General features: G+C 44.3%; 1 protein-coding gene across 1 annotated transcript in view; it reads right to left on the reverse strand.

Annotated features, from left to right (window-relative positions):
- COL4A1 (collagen type IV alpha 1 chain) overlaps positions 1-25,144 on the reverse strand; it is a 153,839-nt gene that overhangs the window by 50,035 nt on the left and 78,660 nt on the right. The window contains exons 3-20 of the mRNA XM_050766582.1: positions 14,676-14,765; positions 14,532-14,576; positions 13,312-13,356; positions 13,155-13,217; positions 12,608-12,661; positions 12,386-12,412; positions 10,887-10,970; positions 10,738-10,800; positions 10,150-10,185; positions 9,291-9,332; positions 7,931-8,017; positions 7,382-7,408; positions 7,175-7,225; positions 5,999-6,043; positions 5,858-5,911; positions 4,088-4,129; positions 1,977-2,061; positions 1,364-1,399 (exon numbers count right to left, since the gene is read on the reverse strand). Of these exons, the coding sequence (XP_050622539.1) occupies positions 1,364-1,399; positions 1,977-2,061; positions 4,088-4,129; positions 5,858-5,911; positions 5,999-6,043; positions 7,175-7,225; positions 7,382-7,408; positions 7,931-8,017; positions 9,291-9,332; positions 10,150-10,185; positions 10,738-10,800; positions 10,887-10,970; positions 12,386-12,412; positions 12,608-12,661; positions 13,155-13,217; positions 13,312-13,356; positions 14,532-14,576; positions 14,676-14,765 (976 nt within the window). The remainder of the gene's footprint in view (positions 1-1,363; positions 1,400-1,976; positions 2,062-4,087; positions 4,130-5,857; positions 5,912-5,998; positions 6,044-7,174; positions 7,226-7,381; positions 7,409-7,930; positions 8,018-9,290; positions 9,333-10,149; positions 10,186-10,737; positions 10,801-10,886; positions 10,971-12,385; positions 12,413-12,607; positions 12,662-13,154; positions 13,218-13,311; positions 13,357-14,531; positions 14,577-14,675; positions 14,766-25,144) is intronic.

The following is a 25,144-nucleotide window of genomic DNA, read 5'->3' on the forward strand; positions in this document are numbered from 1 at the left end:
GGGTGCACTGCATTTCTACTGGGCGAATGAGGGCATAGAAATGTCCTTCAACAAAGCTAAAGTGGACCTGAAGCAAAGGGATGGTCACTGGGTTGGCAATCTAGAGGCAAGAGCAGAAAATTAAAACGAAGGACACAGAAGATGGTTCTGTAAAAGGGTTTGAAGTCAAAGTAGCCATTAGGTGTGAACATATCAGGTCAGGTTCAGCCACGGTAACTCCATAAGGGATAAGACCACGTGCCCCTGGGAGAGCGGAGGCCGGGACGCGACGCTTGAGAGCGTGGTGCTGCAGGAGGCTGCACGGAGAAAGCTCTGCTGCTCCCGCAAGGCACGCGACAGCTTCCACTCCCAGCATCAGGCTGTGACGAGGAGTGTGAGGAAAAGGACAGTCGAGGCAAACGGGACGCAAGAAGACTTGGTGTGAATGAAGAACAGCATGGAGAGGAGAGGGAAAAGGGCTGACCGAAGGGGCGCAGAGTCTGAGACATCCAGCCCGTCACCGGGGAGAAAAGCCACAAGCACAATGTGCCCAAAGGCAGCCAAGGGTCCTGATGGGCGGCCCCTGTGGGCTTCCGCCAAATACTGTGTGCCCTTCCTGAGTGGTGAAGGAGGAGGGGTGGCACGTCTAACGGAGAGGAAAATGAAGGAACTCCCTGGGCATGAGGCCAACTCAGACCCTTAGAGTGAGGAGGACGGTCAGGGAGCTGGGGTGCGGAGGCAATGGTCAAGGCCACAGGCGAGTCCAGGGCAGGGCTGGACAGAGGGGAGCACAGCGACTTTGGAAGGGGGACATGGGTAACTCCTCCAGCCAGAGCAACTTCAATGGCTTTTTATCAAGCGTCTGGGTTAAGAGACCACTAAGGGTTAGACAAAAGGCTGTAGACAGTAAAGAAGGCTTCTGCGAGGAATCATGAAGTCACACATTCCGAAGAATCCAAGAGTTAAGAAGAGACAAAAGGGATGCTTTTAAGGGTAGATTTAGAGTTTTTACAGAAAAGAGAGAGAGTGGGAGTGGACAAAGTCCCTGCCCTGAGCCAGGCGTGGGCTGGGTGGGGTGTCGTCTGTTTCTAAAAAAAGAAAAAAGCGGTCTCCGCAAGAACTTAGACCAGCTGGAAAGGAAAAAATATATGAAACAATAAACAGGGGGATTAAAAACAAAAAGAATGTAAACATCGAAAACAAAGCAAAAAGCATAAAGGCTGCGAGCCCTTGTCTATTCTGCTTTCAAAACTAGAAAAGATGTAATCAGATTGCTACCCATTGTGTGCAAATATCTAACATTCATGATAAATTATATATTCGGAATACACACAGCACAGAAGGTGTGCAAGTATGCTCTAACAAAGCAGCTAAGGAGTCTCACCTGGAGGTCCGGGTTGGCCTGGTAGTCCTGGGAAACCTTAAAAGAGAAAGAGAGTGTTGGATCAAACAGAACAGTTCACCCATTTGTATACTTTTTATTTCTCTGCTGAAAGTCTTGCTTGGTGCATTGATAAGTGCCCATGGCCAAAGGGAATGTAGAAAACAGAGCAGGAGACCACGCGAGCCCCCACTCTAGAAATGCATTGCTCTCAAAGTTACAGCGAACGGCTTCTGAACCCCGCTGTGACAGTGAAACAGGAACTTGGAGGAGACCTGGTCACAGACAGTCCTACAAGGCTGCAGATGCTTCCAAAATATGGATGAACACAGGTCAAAACTAGAAAAAAAGAGAGGAAGAAATAGAAAGCGGGGGGGAGAGAGAGAGAAGAAGGAGGAGGAGGAAGAGGAGAAAAAGGAGGAGGAGGAGGAAGGGAGGGGAGGAGGAAGAGAAAGAGGAGGAGGAATGGAGGGGGGAGGAAGAGAAGGAGGGGGAGGAAGAGAAGGAGGGGCAGGAAGAGAAGAAGGGGGAGGAAGAGAAGGAAGGGGAGGAGGAAAAGAAAGAGGAGGAGGCGGGGCGGAGGAGGAGGGTGGGGGGAAAAAGGCAAGAAAGCTACCTTTTGGGCCTGGCTCTCCTCTTGGCCCCGGAGTTCCAGGGTAGCCCCGCTCTCCTTTTTCTCCCAAAGGTCCTGTGCCTATAACCTGCATCAAGAAGGAAAAGGTGATCATCCCGTGGCATGGGAGTGGCTAGTCCTGTAGCGTAAAGCAATATGAGTGAAGAAATGTACATATTTGTTATTTCAAGAAATATGAAAGTGAAGTAGCAGCAATGGTAGTGGACAAGGAGGAAGAGGATAGGCCTCTAAAACATATGGGATAGGTCGGGCACGTTGGCTCATGCCTGTAATCCCAGCACTCTGGGAGGCTGAGGCAGGTGGATCACAAGGTCAGGAGTTTGAGACCAGCCTGGCCAATATGGTGAAAACTCAACTCTACTAAAACTACAAAAATTAGCCGGGCGTGGTGGCGGCGCCTGTAGTCCCAGCTACTCGGGAGGCTGAGGCAGGAAAATGGCGGGAACCCAGGAGGCAGAGCTTGCAGTGAGCCAAGATGGCGCCACTGCACTCCAGCCTGGGTGACAGAGCGAGACTCCGTCTCAAACAAACAAATAATAACAACAACAAAAACATATGGAATAAACAGGCCGTAACCATCCCTGCAAAGGACCCTGCCAGGCAGGCGGTTTTGCTTCCTTTTGTAATAGTTTGCCTGGCAGCGGCTTTTGTATCACCCCAGTGAGGTAAAGTTGGAGTAACATCAATTTGAGGCTTAGGTTTATAATTTCTAATTGTACATACAAGCCATAGATGGAATGTTTTACTTTACAGGGTATTATGAGAGGAACACTCTTAAATTTCCTTAGGCTGTATGTAATAGGAACACACAAATTTTCTTACTGGAAGAGTTTTTTTTACTTTTTTTTTTCTGATGACCAGAAGTAGGCACTTCCTTAAGGTCGCAAGACAAGAAGAGGCACTTTTGGCTCATTAAAAAGGAGAAAATTCACTGACCCTGATTCTAAATTAATGAAATTCAAGACAAGTGGCAAAGTCAACTTTTGCATATTACCTTTAAAATATAATTCCTTTGTATCAATTAATAGATATTATTAAAATGCGCCAATGTTAAGTAACTTGACTTAGTCATCCCTACAGGTTACATATATAAAACATCATGATGTATACCATAAATATATACAATTTTTGTCCGTAAAAAAATCAAAGTAAAACCCTTCAATGTAAATCTATAGATAAACTGGGCTGTGTGAACGTATTACCTGTGGCACTGCAAGGAAGGCAGCAAAGGAGAGAACAGTAACATTTTCATTATTTCAAAAAAGACTGGGGGCAAAATGGCTAAAGAAATTAGAGCACAAGTCTCTGATAGGACACTGAAAATAAACGATCACCATGAAGATACTTGCAAACATGAGAACGCCCACTTTTAAATGTCACACACATCACTGACAAGTATGCAAAATATGCATGTTGACCAGCAGTAAAATGTTATTTGCAAAAATAAAAATTGTTTTGCCAGGATAGTTAAATGGTAGATGACCTCTTTTTCTTACAAAAATTTTCCTCAATGGACCATGTTTTTTAAAAAAAGGTGTCAAGTCCAGGCACAGGGGCTCACACCTGTAATCCCAGAACTTTCGGAGGCCAAGATGGGTGGATCACCCCAGGTCAGGAGTTCGAGACCAGCCTGGCCAACATAGTCAGGCTCTGTCTCTACTAAAAATACAAAAATTAGCTGGGCATGGTGGCGGGCGCCTGTGATCCCAGCTACACGGGAGGCTGAGGTGGGAGAACCACTCGAACCCAGGAGACAGAGGTTGCAGTGAGCCAAGGTCACACCACTGCACTCCCGCCTGGACGACAAAGCAGGACTCTATTTCAAGAAAAAGGAGTCAAATATGTTGCTAATATTCTCATCCATGTACAAAATCCATGAAAAGGTTTTAGTGATTTAAAGATGTGCAGAAAATGTCAAAATATAATAAAAATAATAAATACTAAACTCCATACAATACAAATTAGAAAATCATTTCAAGTAGCATGAACCACTTTACATAACAAATGCAATTCTAGAGACAGCTGTGCCCTGCATCTCCTCTCCTTCCTTCCCCCAGTGCTCTCACAGACCCAGGGACAGTACTCTTACTCACAATTCCAGGTGGGCCGGGAGGACCTGCTTCACCCTTTTCTCCCTACAAAAGAAAAAATAACTTTCCTTGCATATTCTTACAAGACTGTCTTGCAGAAAGCAGATTAAACATTTCTTCCGGTGAAACAGAGTATGCCTACAGTACATTAAAACTATTTTTCTCTCTGTAGTATCTCTCATTCTGTGACGATTACAACAAAAATGAATAGACTTCATTTTGCTTTGCATACGCATGATACATGAAAACAAAGATTTCTGCAAAGCGTAAGTTGGGGGCTAATTATTCTCCTTACAAAAGAGCCCAGATACTTGTCCCGTCGATTACACACTTCCTCAGAAAACAGAATCATTGATGAGTGGAATTGGCAACCAAGGTTTTTCAATTTTAAAAAGAAAAATGAAATAATATAAAAGCATGATTCCCAAATATATTTTCTTAAGGAAATCGTTTTATATGATGTTTTTAGGTGAAGATTTTCTCAAATTTGCATTGGAGGTCATAATGTAAAATCTAATATTAACTGAAAACATTAGTTGATAAATTCTGATCACTTTAAGGTTTAATCTCATCCATAGTAGATGAAAAACTCAAAAGAAATTAACCCTTTCATATCAAATATTTTAATTAAACATCATCATAATGACTTAAAAACAGTCCAAAGATATGTACATTATACCATGAATGTATATATTTTTCCTTTTAAATTAAGGCAGTAAACAAGAATTGAATGTTTTGATTTTTCTTATATGAATACCAGAAGAATTTTAGAAATATCTAGAGGACATAAATATCTTAGCCACTATATTCTAAATATATCTACCATTTACAATTTACAGGATTTTACTTCCTCAAAAAATTACAGCCAAGGGTTTCTTCCTTTTGTCCCTGGCTTTAAGAAATTAACTGTGGGCTACTGAGGCCCTCCCCGCAGCTTTCTACTCGCCATTGGTGATGAATATTCCAAAATTATTTCTTATATTAGTAAAGATTTACATTACCTAGTCTCATATTAAGAGAGAAAAATAAAGCAATAATGAAGTTTTTTTTTCTGCCTGTCAGATTGACAAATATTTTTCAGATTTTTTTTTTTTAAGTTAGTTCCCCAACTAAAAGGGCCCTGGTCTGGCAGAAGGACTTTCTGGGGCAATTTGGTTGCATGTGGCAAAAATTTCAAAACAAGTGTCTGAATGTGGACCCCAATATTACGCTTTCAGGAATTTGACAGAGAAATGACCAAATGAGCAAAAATACTTGTGAGCATAAAATGGCCTAAATACCACGCAACAAAAGGCTTGGATGTTCGTATCATAACTACATTGATGGCCACTGAAATATATCCTCCTTCTATCATGACGTGAAAAAGCAAGAGGTATTGTTCACTATCACCTTTAGAAGCTGCCTGCTTGTGTATGCACATAGGAACAAGGTGAACTCTGGCCATTTCTGAACGGGTAATAGAAAAAATTAGGTAAGCTTTCTTTTCCTCATGATATCTTTCTGTATTTTCTATTGTTTTATGATCAGGGAAAAAATAATCTACTACCGAAAAAAGACATAAAAATTTGAATGAGTGGTACATTTCATGTATTTTTATTTTGAAAAAAAAATCGTGAACACAAAGGAAACCGCTAAATTGTGTTTTTACCCAGAAGAAGCATAAATGATTTTTTTCCCTTGAGTACAGAGTCCTTAGTTCTAGGAAAGAATAAACAGACCTCTGGGTTGAATTGGAAAGTGAAGATAAAGGCTCACAACGGTGCCAGCGTTTACCTGTGGGCCCTGGCGGCCTACGAGTCCTGGGTACCCGGGTTCACCAGGAAAACCCTGAAACCAAAGAGAGAAGTAGTAACCGTCAGAGGCCAGTGGCGGGAACAGTGAGCCTGCTGGTAAAAATCACAGAGAGATACTTACGGGACTCCCTTTTTCCCCTTTGTCACCATCTTTTCCAGGTTTTCCCTGTAGAATAAAGACGTAAATGTTGGTATTTAATAAATAATAGGCCGGGCGTGGTGGCTCATGCCTGTAATCCCAGCGCTTTGGGAGGCCAAGGAGGGTGGATCATCTGAGGTCAGGAGTTCAAGACCAGCCTGGCCAACATGGTGAAACCCCGTCTCTACTAAAAATACAAAAATTAGCCGGGTGTGGTGGCAGGCGCCTGTAGTCCCAGCTACTCGGGAGGCTGAGGGAGGAGAATCACTTGAACCCAGGAAGCGGAGGTTGCAGTGAGCCGAGATCACACCATTGCACTCCAGCCTGGGCAACAGAGTGAGACTCTGTCTCAAAAATATAAATAATAATAATAATAATAATAACGGATAAAACACCAAAGCTCTGATTCAGATAGCTTAATATGTTGTCTCTCCTATGAAACACAAGCAAGGTAAATGAGCGCTCTATGTAAGCTGACAATACCACAATAATAAGTAATATAGTATATGATGAATAATTATGAAACAGTTACAATAGAAGAGAACTCTATTTTTAAAGAGCAGAGTCCGATGAGCTACAAGTCTTCTAAAATATGATTGTATCTTGGTAGCAAAGCTAACATCAGAGAAGTTTGCCTACTGGCAGCTGAGTATTTGCAAGCTTATGCAAATGCTTCATTGAATGCAGGTTTCTGCATGTTGCTTCCAGGTAGAAACCAGAACCATCCCAGGGGACTGGCAGTGGGGTGGGTCTCACGTCACCACCATCCCTAAAGTGAGAAGCAACTCGGTCCCTCAGGCTTGCGGCTGTGCAAACACCGTCTGGTGTTCTGGGTGGCAAAGTCCAACCAACCTGCTGCTCTTAGATAGAGCAGGACCGAAGGTTTCAGGGACAGACCAGGGCTCTTCAGAAGCCTCTTTCCACAGCCGGGGGTGGCACCTTCAGTGCTGGATCCTTAAACAGGGAAGGACCTCGCCTGCCTGGGAGGCCTTGCAAATGACATAGCTCAGGAGAGTCTCGGAAAAGCCCTTTGGGGCATGAAATGGATAAACTAGAAGTCCCTACAAGCCTTTTCCATTCTTATGTTTCTGTGAATCTGCGATTTTCAGCATGAAAGGAGAATTGTTTCATGAAAAAAGGACTTGGGAAAGCACTTACTCTGGGTCCTGGTTTTCCGGGTTCACCTTTCTCTCCGACCCCTGGCATTCCCTTAAATGAACAAAAAGGCAAAGAGATTCATTCGTTCTATTTAAGCAAAATATTAAGTTAGATAAATATTAAACTTTAGGTGAAATAAGCGTGTAACTTAAATCTGTACTTTATGGTCTTTGACCTAAAAATGATAGACAGAAATTGAGTACTTACCTGAAATCCAGGTTCACCTTTTTGGCCCTGAAAGAGTTGGAGAGGCAGATCAGTACTATCAAACAGCTATATCAATTGTTATATGCTACATTAAACACACAGCAGAAAAAAAGAAAAAAAAAAAAAACCTTTTCTGATACATTAACAAATAAATTCCTGTTGATCTCCAGCACTCACTTGGCATTGACTGGTAGAAATGTCAGCCGGGCAGGGTTTATCATGCTTGACCCATGGTGACTGGCCCTGCCCTCCCCCTGCCCCCGAGCCCGACTCCCTCCTGCTAACCAAGCCACCCCTAACTTGGGGCACATTTAAGAAGCCCTGATCCAGCGGGGTGAGCCTCAGATCAGGCTTGGACCAACCCAGTTCCAGCTGCCTCTGCTCTCAGAGGTGCTCATAGTTTATGGAACAAACAGTCTATAAATCTGTTTTCCAGATCAGGATTGAAGGTAGCTGGAAAAACTGAATTTTGACCCATTTTCTCTTTGTCCTTTGGAATTTGTCCAAAATTAGAAAATCCAGTATTCACTGGATGAAGCCTATTCACACCTTTTCTCCCTTGGTGGCAAAATCTCCTTTTTCTTGAACTTGAGCCTGTCCTGGTACTCCCGGAGGCCCACTGACCCCTTGGTCACCCTGTCGACATAAAAATGTAAAATTAATTAGGCATGGAAACAATTATGCAGAGATGAAAAATTGCAGAGAGAGATAAAAGCCTAAAATAAAACACCTATTTTTAAAATGTAATTATATTCTATTCTATTCTACTCATCCTTTGCCTCTGCAGAAAATCAAATTTCAATAGGAAGAAGATACAACCAGTATCTAAACCCAGGAGGAGAATTTCACTTCTTCTATGGGCAATCACTAGCTCAGGAATAACCACAGAATCTGAACACCTGCCAAGACACCTCTGGACTTGCGTGCACCTGTGTCGTGTGTATTGGCTCCTGATGGCACGGAGGAAAGGAATACAAACTGCCTAATAGAGGCTGAGAAGAAAGAAGGCATTTTAGGTAGCTCCAAAATGAGACAACCATCAAGAATCTCCTTCCTCAGGCATCCTAACTGCTGGGTACACCTGAAAATTACAACCACATACATTTCAGCATCACTATATTGCAAAGTTTATGAAAAGACTGGGCCAAAATCTAGGGTGGCAAGCAGAGGCCACCTGCACATCCAGATTCATCCAGGCCCCACTGCATTGGGCGCTGTGGTTATAACTGCCTCCACCAGCTTGGATGTCAGAGGAGAATCTGGCCTTCCACAGGCTGGCTACCGCAATGGCAGGCATCCCTTCTCAGTCAGTGCCTGCTTCATTGGTCTGATCCAGGGAAACTCTTGGAGAGGATCAGGGACCCACCACTTGCCTCCTCTCTGCAGGATGAAGCCACCTGCTGTGGTCTGCGCCCTCCCAGCTCCACACTGCATCTCCCCTCACACCCACTTGGCCCTAGACGCGTCCACCTCTGAGAAGAGAGGCCGGTGGTGAGGGGCCACTGCCAACCATGCTAGTCCTAATTTCCTGGTGGGGGACTTCCACTCTGCAGGGCTTACACGGTTATGCATCTAATGGTCAAGTCCTAAATTTGACTCTTAAAATCCTAGGTCTGACCTCATCACTGACGAAGAAGAGTTTGATTGAACTCTCTGTACAGATAATTGGAGTTAGCCCGTTGTTCTCTGCTTGTCAGATCACGGAGCACTTCCATAAATTCTAGAGTATTGAATAAGCTAGAATAAATTCAATCATGCTGTCATTTTAAGGAAAACACTACCAAATGCAAGAACATGCAGAGAAGAGTAACTATACTTATAAGTCCAAACGTCGATCCAAAGGTGGGTAACTGTCAGGTGAGAACTGTGGTTTTCAACATGAAAGCACTCCACAGCAATGTGCACTCACCTTGTCACCTTTGGGTCCTTGAAAACTTAAGCCCATTTGTCCCTGTGGATTAAAAATTAGGCTCTCATTATTAGATTTGTCTACTTTGTTCAAAGTCATTCTACAAACCTCACACAAAACGCAATAAGATGGTAGATTTCGGGCAATAGCTTTGTCCCACAACTCTCATAAAATTTTCCAGAAAGTAACGATCATGCTGTATTCAATGTCTATGAAAAAAGTTTTTAAAGTATGACTGACCAAAAATTCTAAAGACATTTTTAAAAATTTACAGTTTTTAAACTCTTGCGTTAGAAAACTAAGGGAAGGCCGGGCACGGTGGCTCAAGCCTGTAATCCCAGCACTTTGGGAGGCCGAGACGGGCGGATCACTAGGTCAGGAGATCGAGACCATCCTGGCTAACACGGTGAAACCCCGTCTCTACTAAAAAATACAAAAAACTAACCGGGCGAGGTGGCGGGCGCCTGTAGTCCCAGCTACTCAGGAGGCTGAGACAGGAGAATGGCCCGAACCCGGGAGGCGGAGCTTGCAGTGAGCTGAGATCCGGCCACTGCACTCCAGCCTGGGCGACAGAGCGAGACTCCGTCTCAAAAAAAAAAAAAAAAAAAAAAAGAAAACTAAGGGAAATATCGGTGATTCCAAAGTATTGACTACGGGACGAATGAAAGAAAAGATCAATATATTGATAGATAATCAGTAGATAATAAATGATAGATACTTAAAGGTATAGTTAGATAAAGATAGTCTTAATTTTCCAGCATTTTTTTACAGACTGAAAGAATGAGAAAGAATGAGCTATAGCAATTTCATGATAGCCTTATACTAACGCCAAAGAACAAAAAATGAAAAAAAACTTTACCTTTTCACCTGGAGGGCCGGGAGGACCTGGGGGACCCTGGGAGAGAGAGCATTTTAATTAAATAGCATTCACAACTATAGGGAGCTTTAAGACCTTCTTTAGGCTGATGTTATCTTAAGATTCTCTGGTCAACATGATAATTTATTTGTGGAATATTTTTCCTGGGCTTCCCCTCCCTCCCGACTCCTAGCAGGTGCAGGACCCTCAGGTGTGACCATATCAATGCCAATCCGTCTCCCCTGCTCCACGGTGAAGTCACCCGGGGCAGAGCCTGCCTGTCCATCTTTGAACTCACTCCCACAGGCTGTGACTATCAGTGGTACCCAGCCAGCCGCCACAACCATGACTGCATTATTTGTTTCAGGATATCAGTTTATGGTGCTATCATCACCCCTTTCCCACAGTTCTGGGTATACGGGTACCAGGCTGCCAGCCAAACGTTTAATAAGAGGGAAGCTGATCCTGCCATGTCCATATTCAGAGTGACCACAACTGTATAAAGTTTTTACTAAATTATTATTTATTTTCACACCTCAATATGGTTGTTCTTTAAATGATTGTCTTGGAGAGACAGCCCCCAAAACTTACTGGTGGTCCGGTAAATCCTGGAGGCCCAACAGGACCTTGAAGCCCTGGCAGTCCTGGTGGGCCCTAGAATGCATGAGAAAGAAATGAGTTCAGATGCAGACTGGGAGGGTGAGGTGGCACATGTTCATAATGATGCAGCAAATGCTTACTGGATTCCCTGGGAGTCCGGGAAATCCTCTTTCACCTTTCAACAGCATCCCGGGCACATGGCCAAGTATCTCACCTGGATCACCCTAGAGGATGAACAAAGAAAATAGAAAGTTGTAAATATTGACATTCACGTAAAGAAACTGAAAACTCATTGAGTAGTTGGCACATATTACTGTTACAGGACTAGCCTAAGTCTGGGATTTAGACCCCGTCTACACTGGAAATCAACAGCCTGGCATCCCTCCCATCATGATTGCCATCCTGATGACCAGCTTCAACCACTGCATGGTCAACTCAGCCGCAGCCAGGACTGAATGTAGAGACGGCTAAACAAAGGGGTCCGCAACGCTCTGCACAGGACCATCCCCCACTCTAGACAAGGGCCCCCTGTCTCTAGTTAAAAGACTACTGTGTGACCCCAGGCTCTTCTCACAAAACAAGAATTCTCTTTTGAGAAAAGGCTCAGGATGAATACTTTTATAAGAGCAGGGTGTAATGGTAAATTTTATCTGTCAACTTGGCCAGGCCACATTATTGGGTTAAACACCAGTCCAGATGTTTCTGTGAAGGGATTTTTAAAATGAGATGGACACTTAAATCAGTAGACTCTGAATAAGGCAAATGGCCCTCCATAATGCTGGTGGGCCTCATCCCATCAGTTGAAGGCCTTACAGGATAAAAGACCGACGTCCCTGGAGGAAGAAGGAATTCTGCCCACACACCGCCTTCGGACTCAAGGCTACAGCTCCACCCCTTCCCTGGTGTCCAGCCTGCCCACTCAGCCCGCAGGTTTTGAGCTTGCCGGCCACAGTCATGAGTACCAATGCTTTAGAGGCCGTTTCTCCTGTCTCTGGCTACACACACACACAGGCTACTGGTTCTGTGTCTCTGGAGCACGCTAACACACAGGGCTATTACGAGGATCTGTTTCCTATGTGTTCTGAATCACAGGCGCACAGGGACTCTCAGCCTCATCCAGGTGAGCGGTTATCTCTACTGCAGCTGCTGAGACCTACAAGCCTCCCTTGGACGGGACTGCTCCCAACACCCAGATACCCGAGGTCCCCACCCTGTGCCCAAGCACAGCCCACACACTACAGGACTGCACATTTGGAGGTCGGGCTGATGCCAGCAGCCGAGCCCCAAGACAGCAACACCCCGCCTGGGAAAAGCTGTCACAGGTTCCCTCCTGGCAAGTCTGAGAGGCACCCAGGGAGCTCCATTCTCCCATCTGCCCTCCCTGGTTTGGGCGAAGTGAGCCTTCGCCACCACACCAGGCCTCCTTCCACTGCTTACTCCCCATTAAGACACTCAAGTGTCTGAACATTAGAGTCTAAAATCTGAGTCTGTGTGTTACTTATAGTCTTTTAATGTAACAGAGTTTAGGGAAATGTGTTCAGAAGCAATCGATCAGCCAAAGTGGTTTAAAGAAAATGGCACTTGTTTTAAACAGATTCCCTGTAATGAATCCAATAAAGCAAAACAAAATAAAATGTACCTTCATTCCTGGTAACCCTGGTGGTCCCTAAAAAAGAAAGTTTTGGTGTTAGTTTTGTTTTTCTCAAAATATCATTAGCATTAAAATTGTTATTATATAATATTATATGTAAAATATAAGTTATTAAAACATAAGCAAAGAAAGAAAGAAAAGGAAATGGAATGAGAAGAGAGAAGTTGTAACTAAAAGAAAGAGGTTCCGTCCTAAATAACCTCTACTCACGGGATTTCCAGCGAAACCAGGCAAGCCAGGAGGCCCGAGGGGCCCTCTCTCTCCCTGCGGAGACAGCAGAGCATCATTCGTACAAACTGTGTGTGGCAGACACATCAGCCCTGACACCGCAGGAGTTACTCTGCCCTACCCTTCACTCGTTGGTTAAAATCATTTCCTAAAAACAGTTTATCACAAGCTCTGCTACTGGGTACCACTTTATGAAAGAAGAAATAGACTTGATAGTATCATTAATAGGGACAAAGGTCCATAATGGCATTTTCTTACGCGATGTAGTAAATGATTACCGGTAATAACTTTCATGCTTAAATGAAATTTTAGGATAAAAGTCTACAAAAAAGAAAGGAACAATTACATCTTTCTGGTACACTAAATATGGGAAAACTGTATTTCCTTACCAAATAAAGCAAATTTTAAGACAAGTAACTTTCCAACTGTGGCAAATAAAACTCTATTAACAGAGTCACACTACCTGACTCCTTAATATGCAAAATTACATAAACACACACGAAGAGGAGGGTCTCGGTTCTGGATTTACCTTTGTGCCATTGCATCCTGGAATACCTGGGGGCCCTGGTGGGCCGTCTTGGCCAGGAATACCCTGCAATTAAGAAAGTGAAAATGTAACCCAAATAGAAAATCACCTGACGGAAAAATATTTCCTAAAAGAAGTAGAGTGCATTTTCTATACGTACAGGAAGTCCCGGGTTTCCAGGGTAGCCAGATGCTCCCGGGGGTCCCTGTGAGGGTGGAAGGAAAAGCATGTCAGTGGAAAGCCGGAAGCCTCGCTTCCTCCTACTGCATCCACCTGGTTAACGGAGTTGTGCCCTCATTTTTGGTGTCTGGAACACACACACACAAAGCAGACAGTGCACTCTGCACAAGAGGCAGTGGAGGGCACAGGCCAGGGCAGATCGCCCAGGCTTACGGAGCAATGCTACACCCAAAGCACACTACTGCCATTCGCAACTGCAAAGATGTGGAACCAGCCTAAGTACCTACCAACCAATGAGTGGATAGTGAAAAGGTAGAATCCATGTACCAAGGAATCCTACTCAGCCACAACAAGGAACAAAATGATGTCTTTCGCAGCAACTTGAATGGAGCTAGAGGCCATTATTCTAAGTGAAGTAACCCAGGAATGGGAAACCAAACACCGTATGTTCTCACTTATAAGTGGCAACTAAGCTATGAGGATGTAAAGGCATAAGAGTAATACAATGGACTTCCGGACTCCGGTGAGGGGAAGGCTGGAAGGGGGTGAGGGATAAAAAACTACGTAACAGGTAGAGTGTACACTGCTTGGATGACAGGTACACTAAAACCTCAGAAATCACCACGAAAGAACTTATCCTGCAACCAAAAACCACCTGTACCAAAAAAAAAAAAAAACTATTGAAATAAAAAAAATAAAAAAATAAGTTTTTAAAAAGCTGACTGCTGATCCCTTCAAACATAAGGCTGCCCATGCACAAAATAACTCTGCTCCCATTTCACCTTTACCAAGAGGCAGAGAGGAGGAAGAGCAAGGCTGGCTCTGAAAATACCACGACTTTTCCATGAAACAAAGTCATCTCTGTCTAATGACTGTGGACGCATCACCAATCACACCTTCCCCCAAATGAAAATATGCCCAGAAGAGATTCCTGAAGAAGAACAAACGGGGGAAAACAAGTTTGCAGAACCAAGGACTAAGGAGCCCAGCCTGTGCACAGCCCCCGTGGGAAGGCCTGGGGCTCAGGGAGTCATGGGCTGCTGCTCACTGCCTGCCTCGCACCTGCCTGCCCGTGCTGTGTGAGCTGGGAGAGGAGACGGAGGACGAGGGCTCGGAGAAAGGAGGGGAAAGGTGCCCGACTCTGGGAGCGGGCCTGTCCCACGGGTGGAATCATCGATTGTGAGTGGCAACTGTACTCACTCTTGTCCCTTTTGTTCCAGGTAGTCCTGGTTCTCCAGTATCACCCTGGAACAGAATAGAAATGCCATTGTCATTGATCACCGTTATCTCAAGAATGCAGGCAATCTTACATCCACCCACCCCCAATCCCACAGCCGCAGTTACCTTTTGTCCTGGTGGTCCCTGCGGCCCCTCAGGTCCTTGCATTCCAGGAAACCCAATGACACCTTGTAACCCTGGGAGGCCTCTTTCGCCCTACAGAAGAGGAACATAAGTCAGGCAAAAGGCAGCAGTAAAGAAACAGAGGAAGGAATCGCGGATCAACTGTGATGGCTTTTTTTTTTTTTTTGAGATGTAGTCTCACTCGTTGCCCAGGCTGGAATGCAGTGGCATGATCTCTGCTCACTGCAACGTCCACTGCCCGATTTCAAGGGATTCTCCTGCCTCAGCCTCCTGGGTAGTGGGATTACAGGTGCGTGCCACCACGCCGGCTAATTTTTGTATTTTTAGCAGAGGCGGGGTTTCACCATGTTGGCCAGGCTGGTCTCAAACTTCTGATGTCAGGTGATCCACCCTCCTCAACCTCCAAAAGTGCTGGGATTACAGGCATGGGCTACCACGCCTGCTCTGTGATGGCTAATTTTAAGTGCCAAGTTGACTGGGTCACAGGATACCCAGATAGCTGGTAAAGCATGACTTCCGGGTGTGTTTTTGAGGGTGTGTTTCTGGAAGAGATTGGCATTTGAATCCATGGACAGTAAGGAAGATGTGCCCTCACCCAAGGTGGGCAGGTGCCATTGTCAGCTGAGTCCCGGATAGAACAAAAAGCCAGAAGAGAGGCCAATTCTCTCCCTTCCGGAGCTGGGACACCCATCTTCTCCAGCCCTCAGACATCAGAACTCTGGGTTCTCCGGCCTTCAGATTCAGGGACTTGTACCACTAACCCCTTGGGCTCTCCAGCCGCTGGCCTTGGACCCAGTCACACTTCAGGAGTCCCCGAGTTGCCAAGCTTGCAGATGGCAGATCATGGAACTCCTCAGCCTCCATAATCCTATGAGCCACTTCCCTTAATAAATCTAAGTATCACCCAGCCTTGCGCAAGTCCACAGTGAGTGTCTGGAAACAGACAGCAACGACTACTTCAGGCGGCTTCGCCCTACTGCGTTTCAAACTCTTGAGGACAGAAAATATTTCTATCTCATTCCTGGCACTATCCTTTCTATATACTAAATGCCAAATAATTTCTTGGGTAAATAAAATAATAAATAGTGAGGCATTTTTCACTGAACAGGTTATGATTTCACTCAATCATTGGAACTCTCCTGTTAGCAACAGTCTCAGTGCTGAGATTTTGTGATGGATCCTCCAAGACGCCTTCCTCTTTAGAGAGCATTAGGAGGTGAGGGTGGGCAGAGTCCACGGTGTGAACCTCACGCAAGACGCTGAGCCTGCCCTGGGCCATCATGGGGTGATGGTGCGCTTTAATGAGAAATGTCTTTCAAGAGTGTTTTTTGGGCTGGGTACGGTGGCTCATGTCTGTAATCCCAGCACTTTGGGAGATCGAGGCAGGCGGATCACCAGATGTCAGGAGTTCAAGACCAGCCTGGTCAACATGGAAAAACCCTGTCTCTACTAAAAAATGCAAAAATTAGTTGGGTGCAGTGGCACATGCCTGTAATCTCAGTTACTCAGGAGACTGAGGCTGGAAAATCACTTGAACCTGGGAGGCAGAGGTTGCAGTGAGCCAAGATCGTGCCACTGCACTCCAGTCAGGGAGACAGAGTCAGATTCTGTCTCAAAACAACAACAACAACAACAACAAACCCATAACCATGATAAGAAATTGAGAAAACCCATTTACAGGATGTGCACTTTAATGCAGTCTTACCATACGAATTGGGTAGATTCAGTGACGACTGTTAGCTGATTTAAAAACAGAAGGCAGGCACTTTGGAGATCACAGGCAGGATTCCTTAGTGTTCAGTGCCTTTCCCAAAGTTGCATTCGTTGAAAGTAAAAATCAACTGACAAGCTCTACGTCACATAACATAAACATCCAAAGTCGTCCTTCTTTCCAAACCACTCAGCCAGTCCTGGCACTTACTGGTGAATTAACTGCCTGCTCCATTTTTACACATGCAGAGAGGAGGTTATGAACCTGGGACTCAACCGCCACGCCTCCACAGGGCTGTGTGTTTCATTGAAAGGATACGTCAGGAGTCTAGACACAGTATGTGGATAAATATGGGAGAGATTGTTTCAAACCCTAGAGAACTGAATCACACAGTAAGTGGATTAAAGAACCTCAAGACTCATAGTGTGGCACTGCCCCTTCAGGCCAGCAGCATCCAGGGAACCGGCCAGAAGAGCAGACAGACCCCACGAGGGCCCTGAGGGTTTGACAGGGAAGGCTGGCTCCTTCTCCCCGGGGCCTGTTACAGTGAGGAAAGAAAAACATTCCCAGACCAGGACTTGTTCAAATGAAGAGCTCCTTAAATACAGCCTGCAGTGATGGCCCCAGGACACAACGGCACAAAGTCCTGCTGTAAGGAGTTATGGCGTACAAGGTCACCAATCTGGGGCACCCGGTTTTTGGATGTAGGAAAAGCCTAGTCAAACCAGAATAGGACTGAACTCCAAACAGCGGCTAAAATAAATAAATAAATCCGGAGTTGTGTAGCCCCGAATCACCCAGTATCAGACAGGAAGGAAATGAGAAGGGCATGTCCATTAGAAGCTTTCTAATACATTTGGTGCAGTATTTTTAGAACTTAATTAATATTGGCAGTATCGCCATGAGACCAGCGACGATAAGATTTTATAATTCTCAATTTAACCATGGAATGCACTGAGGACCAGAGCCAGATTAACTGATTTCTACAAGTTTCTCACTGAGTCAGCACTACAGCCAGAAATAGAAATGAGGTCAGCCTCCACCACAGTCCCTGTTTTTTCTGGGTCACTAGAGCAAGTCGGTTCCCAGCAGAACATCAAACAATTCACCAACTTAATGTTAGCCCAAGGTACCCACCCTTTTATGTCCATTTCACAGATAGGGAAATTAAGATTCCGATGCTTAACTAACTTGTCATATGTCACTGGGTGACCCCTCATGCTGCTGGGAACAGAACACAGAAACCCAAATTCCCAGACCTTGCTTTTACCGCAAGAACACATTCTTTCCCAAATGTCACCAGAAAGCTTAAGCAATCTGTGTATCCCCAGAGCTTTGAAATGAAGGAGCTAAGAAGGAAGTGACTCCTCCATGGACATGGTTCTTGCCATTCCCCACATATTTTTTTAATGTTCTTAATCTTTTGTCCAGATAAAAGTGCACACGAATAATCTAACACTCTGTACCCTGTCCAAGGTTATTATGGGAACCAGAGCAGAGCAGACAGACAGGATAAGCACTTAAACAGCTATACAGTTAGCTGGCGACCAGCATGCAGTATGGGGCCAAATTATTCCTCCGAGCTTTTAGCACATTTCCACCAGGATTATAAGAAGAGCAAAGAGCTGGACATGTTGTGCAAAGGTTATTGGAGCTAGTAGTGTCCAAGCCAGACTTTGCAGCTGCAACTAGCAATGCTACAACCACAGCCACCGTGACCCCCCTCCCACTGGAGCTCTAGACAGAATGTGAGCAGTTAGAGGCAGGGAGCAACAGGGCCCTCGATCGTCTGTTTCCCCTGGTGTGCTCAGGGCAAGGTCCCAAACTCCATGGCGGCCACAGACTTCATGCCAGGCCAAAATGAAAACCACAACCATGGTCTGTCACAGCAATGACTATTTAAAGTGGAAGAAACAAACAAGAAACTTGAAAAATACTACACAGAAAGTTTTCATGCAGCTGAGCCTTGTGCTCTCATTGCTGAACATCAGTGCAATGTAGGGCACTGATCAAAAGAGGAAAATTCTATACCAAAACTGGAGATGATTACTGCTGTGTCCTCAAATGATGAAATTCAGAATTTGTGGAGGGAGAACAAAGTGCCATTGTCTATAAAGATGAAAGGAATACAACATGGAGAATAATCTTGGCACCAAAATTAGGCATTCTAAATTAGGCATGAAATAGGGTTTCATGCATGGAGCAACTTAAAATTCTTGCTTAATGCATTACCCAAAGCAAACATATACTTTTAAAAACTCCTTAAAATGCGTGGAGAGAAAGTCATTTTATAAATACCCAATTCTTTCCCTTCCTCTTCCAAGGCTTGTAGAAACAAGTTCACGATTCAGGAAATCAAATACTCAAATGAGCTTCCGTCATAGCTAAGTCAGAAATTCAAATACAAATCAAGTACCCAGGACAGCTGAAGTTGAAATAGCATGAAGCTTCTAAATGTGGGAGGAAAATACAATTACCAACAACAAAAACTGACGTGAACACAAAATATACCTAGAATAAGCAGTCATCACAATTCTTACTGTCAAAGGCCCTGTGACGTCTGTTTCAGAGGCCGACATGGAATCCGTATCTTTAAATCAAAATTTTAATGGATTTTTCCAATCTGAAATATTAGGATCATGGATCTTCACAATGGACTGAAGCACACACAGAGATGCTGCCAGCACTCGGGGGCTTTCTCTACGCACGGACTGAGTGCAGATACCGGGTCTGGTACTAAGCACTGAGTGTACTGGGTATGGCAGCCTCCATGCGCTGGGTGCAATCATGAGAAACAAGCAATGCTCACCAGGGAGACTGCAATTCCTTCTCCACCTCGACCCTGTAACTTCTTCACAGGCAATGAAATTGTTTTATTCATTCATGGTGTTTGAATTCAATACAATGTCATGGGATGCTGAACTAGCCAATTGCATTACATGACGCTCAGCATGAGGCAGGATTCCACACATGAGTCTTAAAAACTTTAAGAGGTATTCAAAGGTTAGAGGGCAGGACACGGCCCCCATCACCTTTGCAGTCTAAGCATTCTGGGCACCATTACAGACTGGCCGGAGTCCGCAGCAGTGGCTGAGAGGCGCAGGGCAGGCTGCATTCGGGACCACGCTGGCTCTGCTGCTGCTTTCTGTCATCTAGCGCCTCGAGATTTCCATTTACGAGCAAGACTGCAAATCATTCAGCGAACCAAAGCCCTCACATTCGAAGCCAGAGCTCACCAAGTACCCAGTGAAAGGGAAATGATGTCAAGGATGGGTCACAGTCAGCGTGTGACTGAGGAACTCTTTCAGAAATTCCACAAGGCCAACTCCTTGAGCCCAACCACCATCAGAAGACACATCTGCGGGACCATTTCCTGGAGGCCGCCGCTGGGAAAGGGGTGGGAAGGCTGCGGTCGGTGCCGCGGGGTCATGGAAAACTCAGTGGCGAGGCCCCGTTGGGAGCTCCCCCAACGCCATGAGGCTTGACATGAGGGCAGGAATACTGCCACCGCAGTACGAGGGGGCACAGGATGCAAGGAGATCCCCTAGAGGGTCTGCTTTCCCTAAAAGGAAGGCGTGAGTGTGCACTCTCCTTTGCTCTATGAGACATACAACAGAACTCTTAAAAAGATGTATATGTGTTCATTAGAAGTATGTGAATGAAATTTAACAATGTGGATTGTTGCACTTAGCAGCATTATCATTACTGTTATTTCTTGCATCTAAATATTTAACATTAAAGCAGCAAAGATTAAACCAATCACACATAAAAAGTGTGACTGCAAATCTGTATCTTCTTCCCGAAACTCTTATTTCTCCCTCCAGCCCAGACGTCTAGCTTGAGACAGTATCAGGAAATGTGTGCAGTGGCCCTCCATCAACTATGTGGGTATACGCAAGAGCTTGAGCAGCGCATACAGATGCACCTCAGCTTATGATGCAGTACGTCCCAATAAGACCACTGTAAGTTGAGATCCTGTCTCAAAAAATATATATATAAAATATATGTTACATATATATGTTATACTATATATTATGTATACTATATATATATATATATATATATAGGATCTCCCTCTGTCACTGAGGCTGGATTGCAGTGGTACTATCTTGGCTCACTGCAACCTCAGCCTCCCCAGTCGCTCTATTACAGTACTGCGCCTCCATGCCCCACTAATGTTTGTATTTTTAGTAGAGATGGGATTTCGCCATGTTGGCCAGGCTGGTCTTGAACTCCTAACCTCATGTGATCTGCCCGCCTTGTACTCCTAAAGTGCTGGAATTACAGGCATGAGCTACTGCACCCAGCCCAATAGAAAATATTTTTAAGTCAAAAACACATTTAATACACCCGACCTACCTAACATTGTAGCTTAGCCTAGCCATCCTTAAACATGCTCGAAAAACTTACACTGGCCTATGTTGGGCAAAACTGTTTAACACAAAGCCTGTTTTATAATAAAATGTTTAATATCTTTTGTAATTTATTGAATTCTGTATCAAAAGTGAAAACCAGAACGGCTCGCGGCCCCTGACTGGCATTGCGAGAGTTGCTATCGCACTACGTTAGCCCAGGAAAAGATCAAAATTTTGAATTTTGAATTCTGATCTTTCAAAATCCATGACCTTCAGATACCATGAGAGCTGTCCTATTTCTAGGAGACGTCTGGACTCGTCCTCTTCGAAAGCATGTGGGGTTGTGTGGGCAAGTTCCTCATTTCATGGGCCTCCACTGTCCTCCTTCTGACCATCATTAGCTTTGTTCTGAGTACTCCCAAGGCTGCCGATGATGGAGATGACCAAGTTTGTGTGAAGAATGGCAGAGAACTCAGTGCTGGAGCCTCCTGGCCAAAAGAACAGTGGCTAGGGTCTGAGGACTGGGATAAACTAGAAGTGAAAACGCCTTCTTCCATATGGCCAAGCCTGGACTGTAACTTTTATACTGGACTTCTGGCCCCAGGATTCTTGAGTGGAAAATCCGAAGCCCTCACGACAAGGTCCATGTGATGGAGAAGGTCCACCTTGTGTTCAGCAAATGCCCGCCTGCAGCTGCAGCACTGAACGCTGAACTGTCTCCAGGAGTCCATGCCCAAGGAGAGATTTCTGGTGGACAAATCCTGATGTCGAAACATTATCTAAGCCCATGATGAATTCTGGCATAATTCTAGGCTTAAGTATTCTAATATGAATTTTAACATTCACTATGAAGTTGACTGACAGAGCTGAACACTCAAGTCATATGTCATCCAAAGCTAGAAAGCGATGGTTACAAAGGAGATGCATGGTGAATATTTCTGATAGATCCATATTCACAAAGAAATAAAACCATAGATATTTTCTGATCCATGAAAATCCACTTTGCACATCAGCTTGAAAGAAAAAAAAATTAAAAAGAGTCCTTCACAAAATGCTTTCTAAAGAACTATCATTCCACACAAGAATAACTCAAGGGAGCCCTCAGTGTGGTCTTCTTATAAACAATTTAAAAGTTCCCCGAAAGCCATCCAAAAGCAAACAAACCATCTGACGTCCCCGAACCAGTAAAAACATTCTAGGAGAACTGAGTGCTGATGAATTACTGGCAGCCAAAAAAAATCTTAAAAATTTCCAAAGGTCCTTACATCTTAGCAAAGTTCCGGACATTTGTCCGTGATGAAGGTCGAGACTCACTCATGGACGCCCACAGCAAAGCTGTGAGCAGCAGCAAAGGCCTCCAGAGGCAACTATTATCTTCAATAGTTTGTTTCTTATCTTCTATCAGAAAAAAACAGTCCTAAACGCTCTCATTAACTCTTCTCCAAGGCAGTACTCCATTTCAAATATTGTTAAGCAGAACCATGTTAAGTCAGTCCCCCAAAGCAGTCAGATTTCCACGTTGGAGAGGGAGAAAAATATGATGATGATCTTTTTCCAAAGGCTTGTGAACCTGCCCAGTCAGATTCCATGTGTACCTGCGCTCAGGCAGCGCATCTTTCATCAATAGCTTAATTCTGTTTTCCCATCAAACCACACCAGCACACAGTGCGTTCACTGGAAACCCTTTTATTTTCCTGGCTCTGGGCTCCATCAACAACACATTCAAATGCCCATGTGAAGGGCCAAGCTCCTGGCCGGGGCGTCCATAGACACCCACCCTTCATCCACCTCCAGGCACCTGCGACCCACACAGCAGCACCCCAGGGCCCTGGCACCCCTCAGCACATTGGAGAGCACTGCCTCAATCTGAAACAAGCACATTCACACCCTCCCTGGCGGGCCCTGGCACCTCAGACACACCCATGGGATCTCAGCCAAGCATCCCCATGTTGAAGAAGTACTCAGACACCGAATGATCTGGAGAAAACCCAAACTCTGGCAGACAGTGGATCCAGCCGGTGACACGACCAGGGGAAAAGTCAGTGGCCTGAATCAAGTCTTGGGTGAGGAGCCTCCGTGGGCTGCAGCTGCTGGCCACTAGAGGGAGCTCTGGGACCATACATTTTCCCCCAAATGACCTAAAACTCCCTGGTGGACCTTAAAGTATTAAGCCTTTTCCTTAAATTTTCATTGTAGTAATATATTACTATAAAAATATTAAATATTCAGTGCCAGTGAACACATGCTGTGGGAAGAGTGAGAGAAATCACTTTGATATGGCCTAAAAGAACTCTATGGTAAATATTTTTTATTAGGATTCAAAATTTAATTAAAATTAAATATAAAAACTAGTAACCTGAATATTGAGGCTACTGCATTACAGGTAAAATGCAGTCAGCCTATAAATTATGAGAATGATGGATATTTTCTGGATAGCATTTTCACATCCATTTTATAAACTGGGAGAGTATTTGAATCTAATGACAATACAGAAAAAAATAGCAAATTCAATTTTTAAAATAACTGTATGGAAATAGAAAATACTGAAAAAATTAAATTCTACGAAACATGCATAAAATCGATACAAATGTGATCACAGGAGGGTCTCTAAGAAACCACTACTAAACATCCCACTGCCAGTGAAACTTATTTAAAGGTTCTTCTTTGGTCTTCTTCCACTGCAAGGTTATAGAAAACTTAGGCATTAAGGTAATTCAGTCCATTCTCCTGAGTTCTGCCAATTCTAAAAGAAAAATAAAATCTATCCAGTTTTTTGGCTACCAAAAAAGATACTAACATTCTCTCCTTTGCTTAACCTATCAACATGAACACTCATTAAAACCAAAATCACAGACACCTCTACCTAAACCTATTACCTAACATTCTGTTTCTCAAATACGTATTTTTAAAAATATCTTTAAAACGAGAAAAACAGTACAGAAAACAAGTGTTATGCTACAGGCTTGGAACCTCACTTGCTGCAGCTATGGACGGTATGGATGGTTGCGCATGTTGCACACTGCAGCAATCAGGGGCCAAAATCAGCCACTGAAGCTAGGTGTTGGCACAGCAGGAGGCCTTTATCTAATATGACAAAGCTGGAAAAAGCCCAGTGGTAGCAAAATCATCCTTCAAATAAGTTGCACAGAGCTCTCTGGGGGTTCCTGCCTTGGTGACATCCCAAGGATGTCAGGACACACCAACCAAGAGGCAGCCTCCATGTAGACTTTAGAGGCTTGGTACTGACCTGCCAAGAGTTGGGAAGCCAACTGAGGAATGTCCCTCAAGAGAGCCCTAATCCAGGGCAGGGGCTAAACTGCCCAGTCACCAATGCCAACACTTTGGTTGGCTTTTGGTTTTGGTTTTACTTACTCCATTAAAACAGAGAGAGAGAGAGATATAAAAATACTATCCTCAAAGAGCTAGAAATGAACATGGCATAAATGAATGCTTCCAACTTGAGCTCCCGCCATCGCAGGAATGATCACACTTAAGATTGCTGAGTCTGCACATGAAATCATGCCTCTGCTCACCCGCACAACTGTCTTGTTTTTGAAGTTCCATGAAATTTATCACAATTCTAGGTCATGACTTAGTTAAAGATTTGGGAGAAGAAGAACAACTGCAGGAACACAAATAATTGATAACAAAATATCAATAAGAGGTTAGCTCTCTTCTGAGTTTGTATAAGAAAAATAAATTAATATATATATGTTTTTCAGATGGAGTCTTGCTCTGTCACCCAGGCTGGAGTGCAGTGGCATGATCTTGGTTCACTATAACCTCCGCCTCCCAGGTTCAAGCGATTCTTGTGCCTTGGCCTCCCAAGTAGCTGGGATTATAGACGCGCACCATCATGCCTGGCTAATTTTTGTATTTTTAGTAGATATGGAATTTCACCATCTTGGCCAGGCTGGTCTCAAACTCCTGACCTCAGGTGATCCGCCAGCCTCGGCCTCCCAAAGTGCCAATGCTCCTGACCTAATTTTTTTTTCTTATAAAGACACTTTGCTTTATTTTCATTAGCTCCAAAGTAAGGACCCTGAGGGTTCGAAAGACGTGTTCTACATTAACAGAAATGCTGAAAAATGCCAATTAGTGCTTAAGTACTTAGATAGCTGAGGATGTTATTAACTAGAACTTAATAATGTATGTGGGTGTGGGGCAGCATTGTGGAACAAAACAAGGACACAGAAAAGGCAGGAAACACCCAAGGTAGGTGATGAATTTTTTTTTTTTTTTTTTTTTGGTCTGTGATAAAAGTAAACTTGAAAAATGCAGAGGAAATACTCTGAAGTTAAGAATTATAGTTAATAGGCTAGGCATGGTGGCTCACGCCTGTAATCCCAGCACTTTGGGAGGCCAAGGCGGGTGGATCACGAGGT

The sequence above is a fragment of the Macaca thibetana genome, chromosome 17 (assembly GCF_024542745.1).
Source record: "Macaca thibetana thibetana isolate TM-01 chromosome 17, ASM2454274v1, whole genome shotgun sequence".
In the NCBI taxonomy this organism is placed as follows: domain Eukaryota; kingdom Metazoa; phylum Chordata; class Mammalia; order Primates; family Cercopithecidae; genus Macaca; species Macaca thibetana.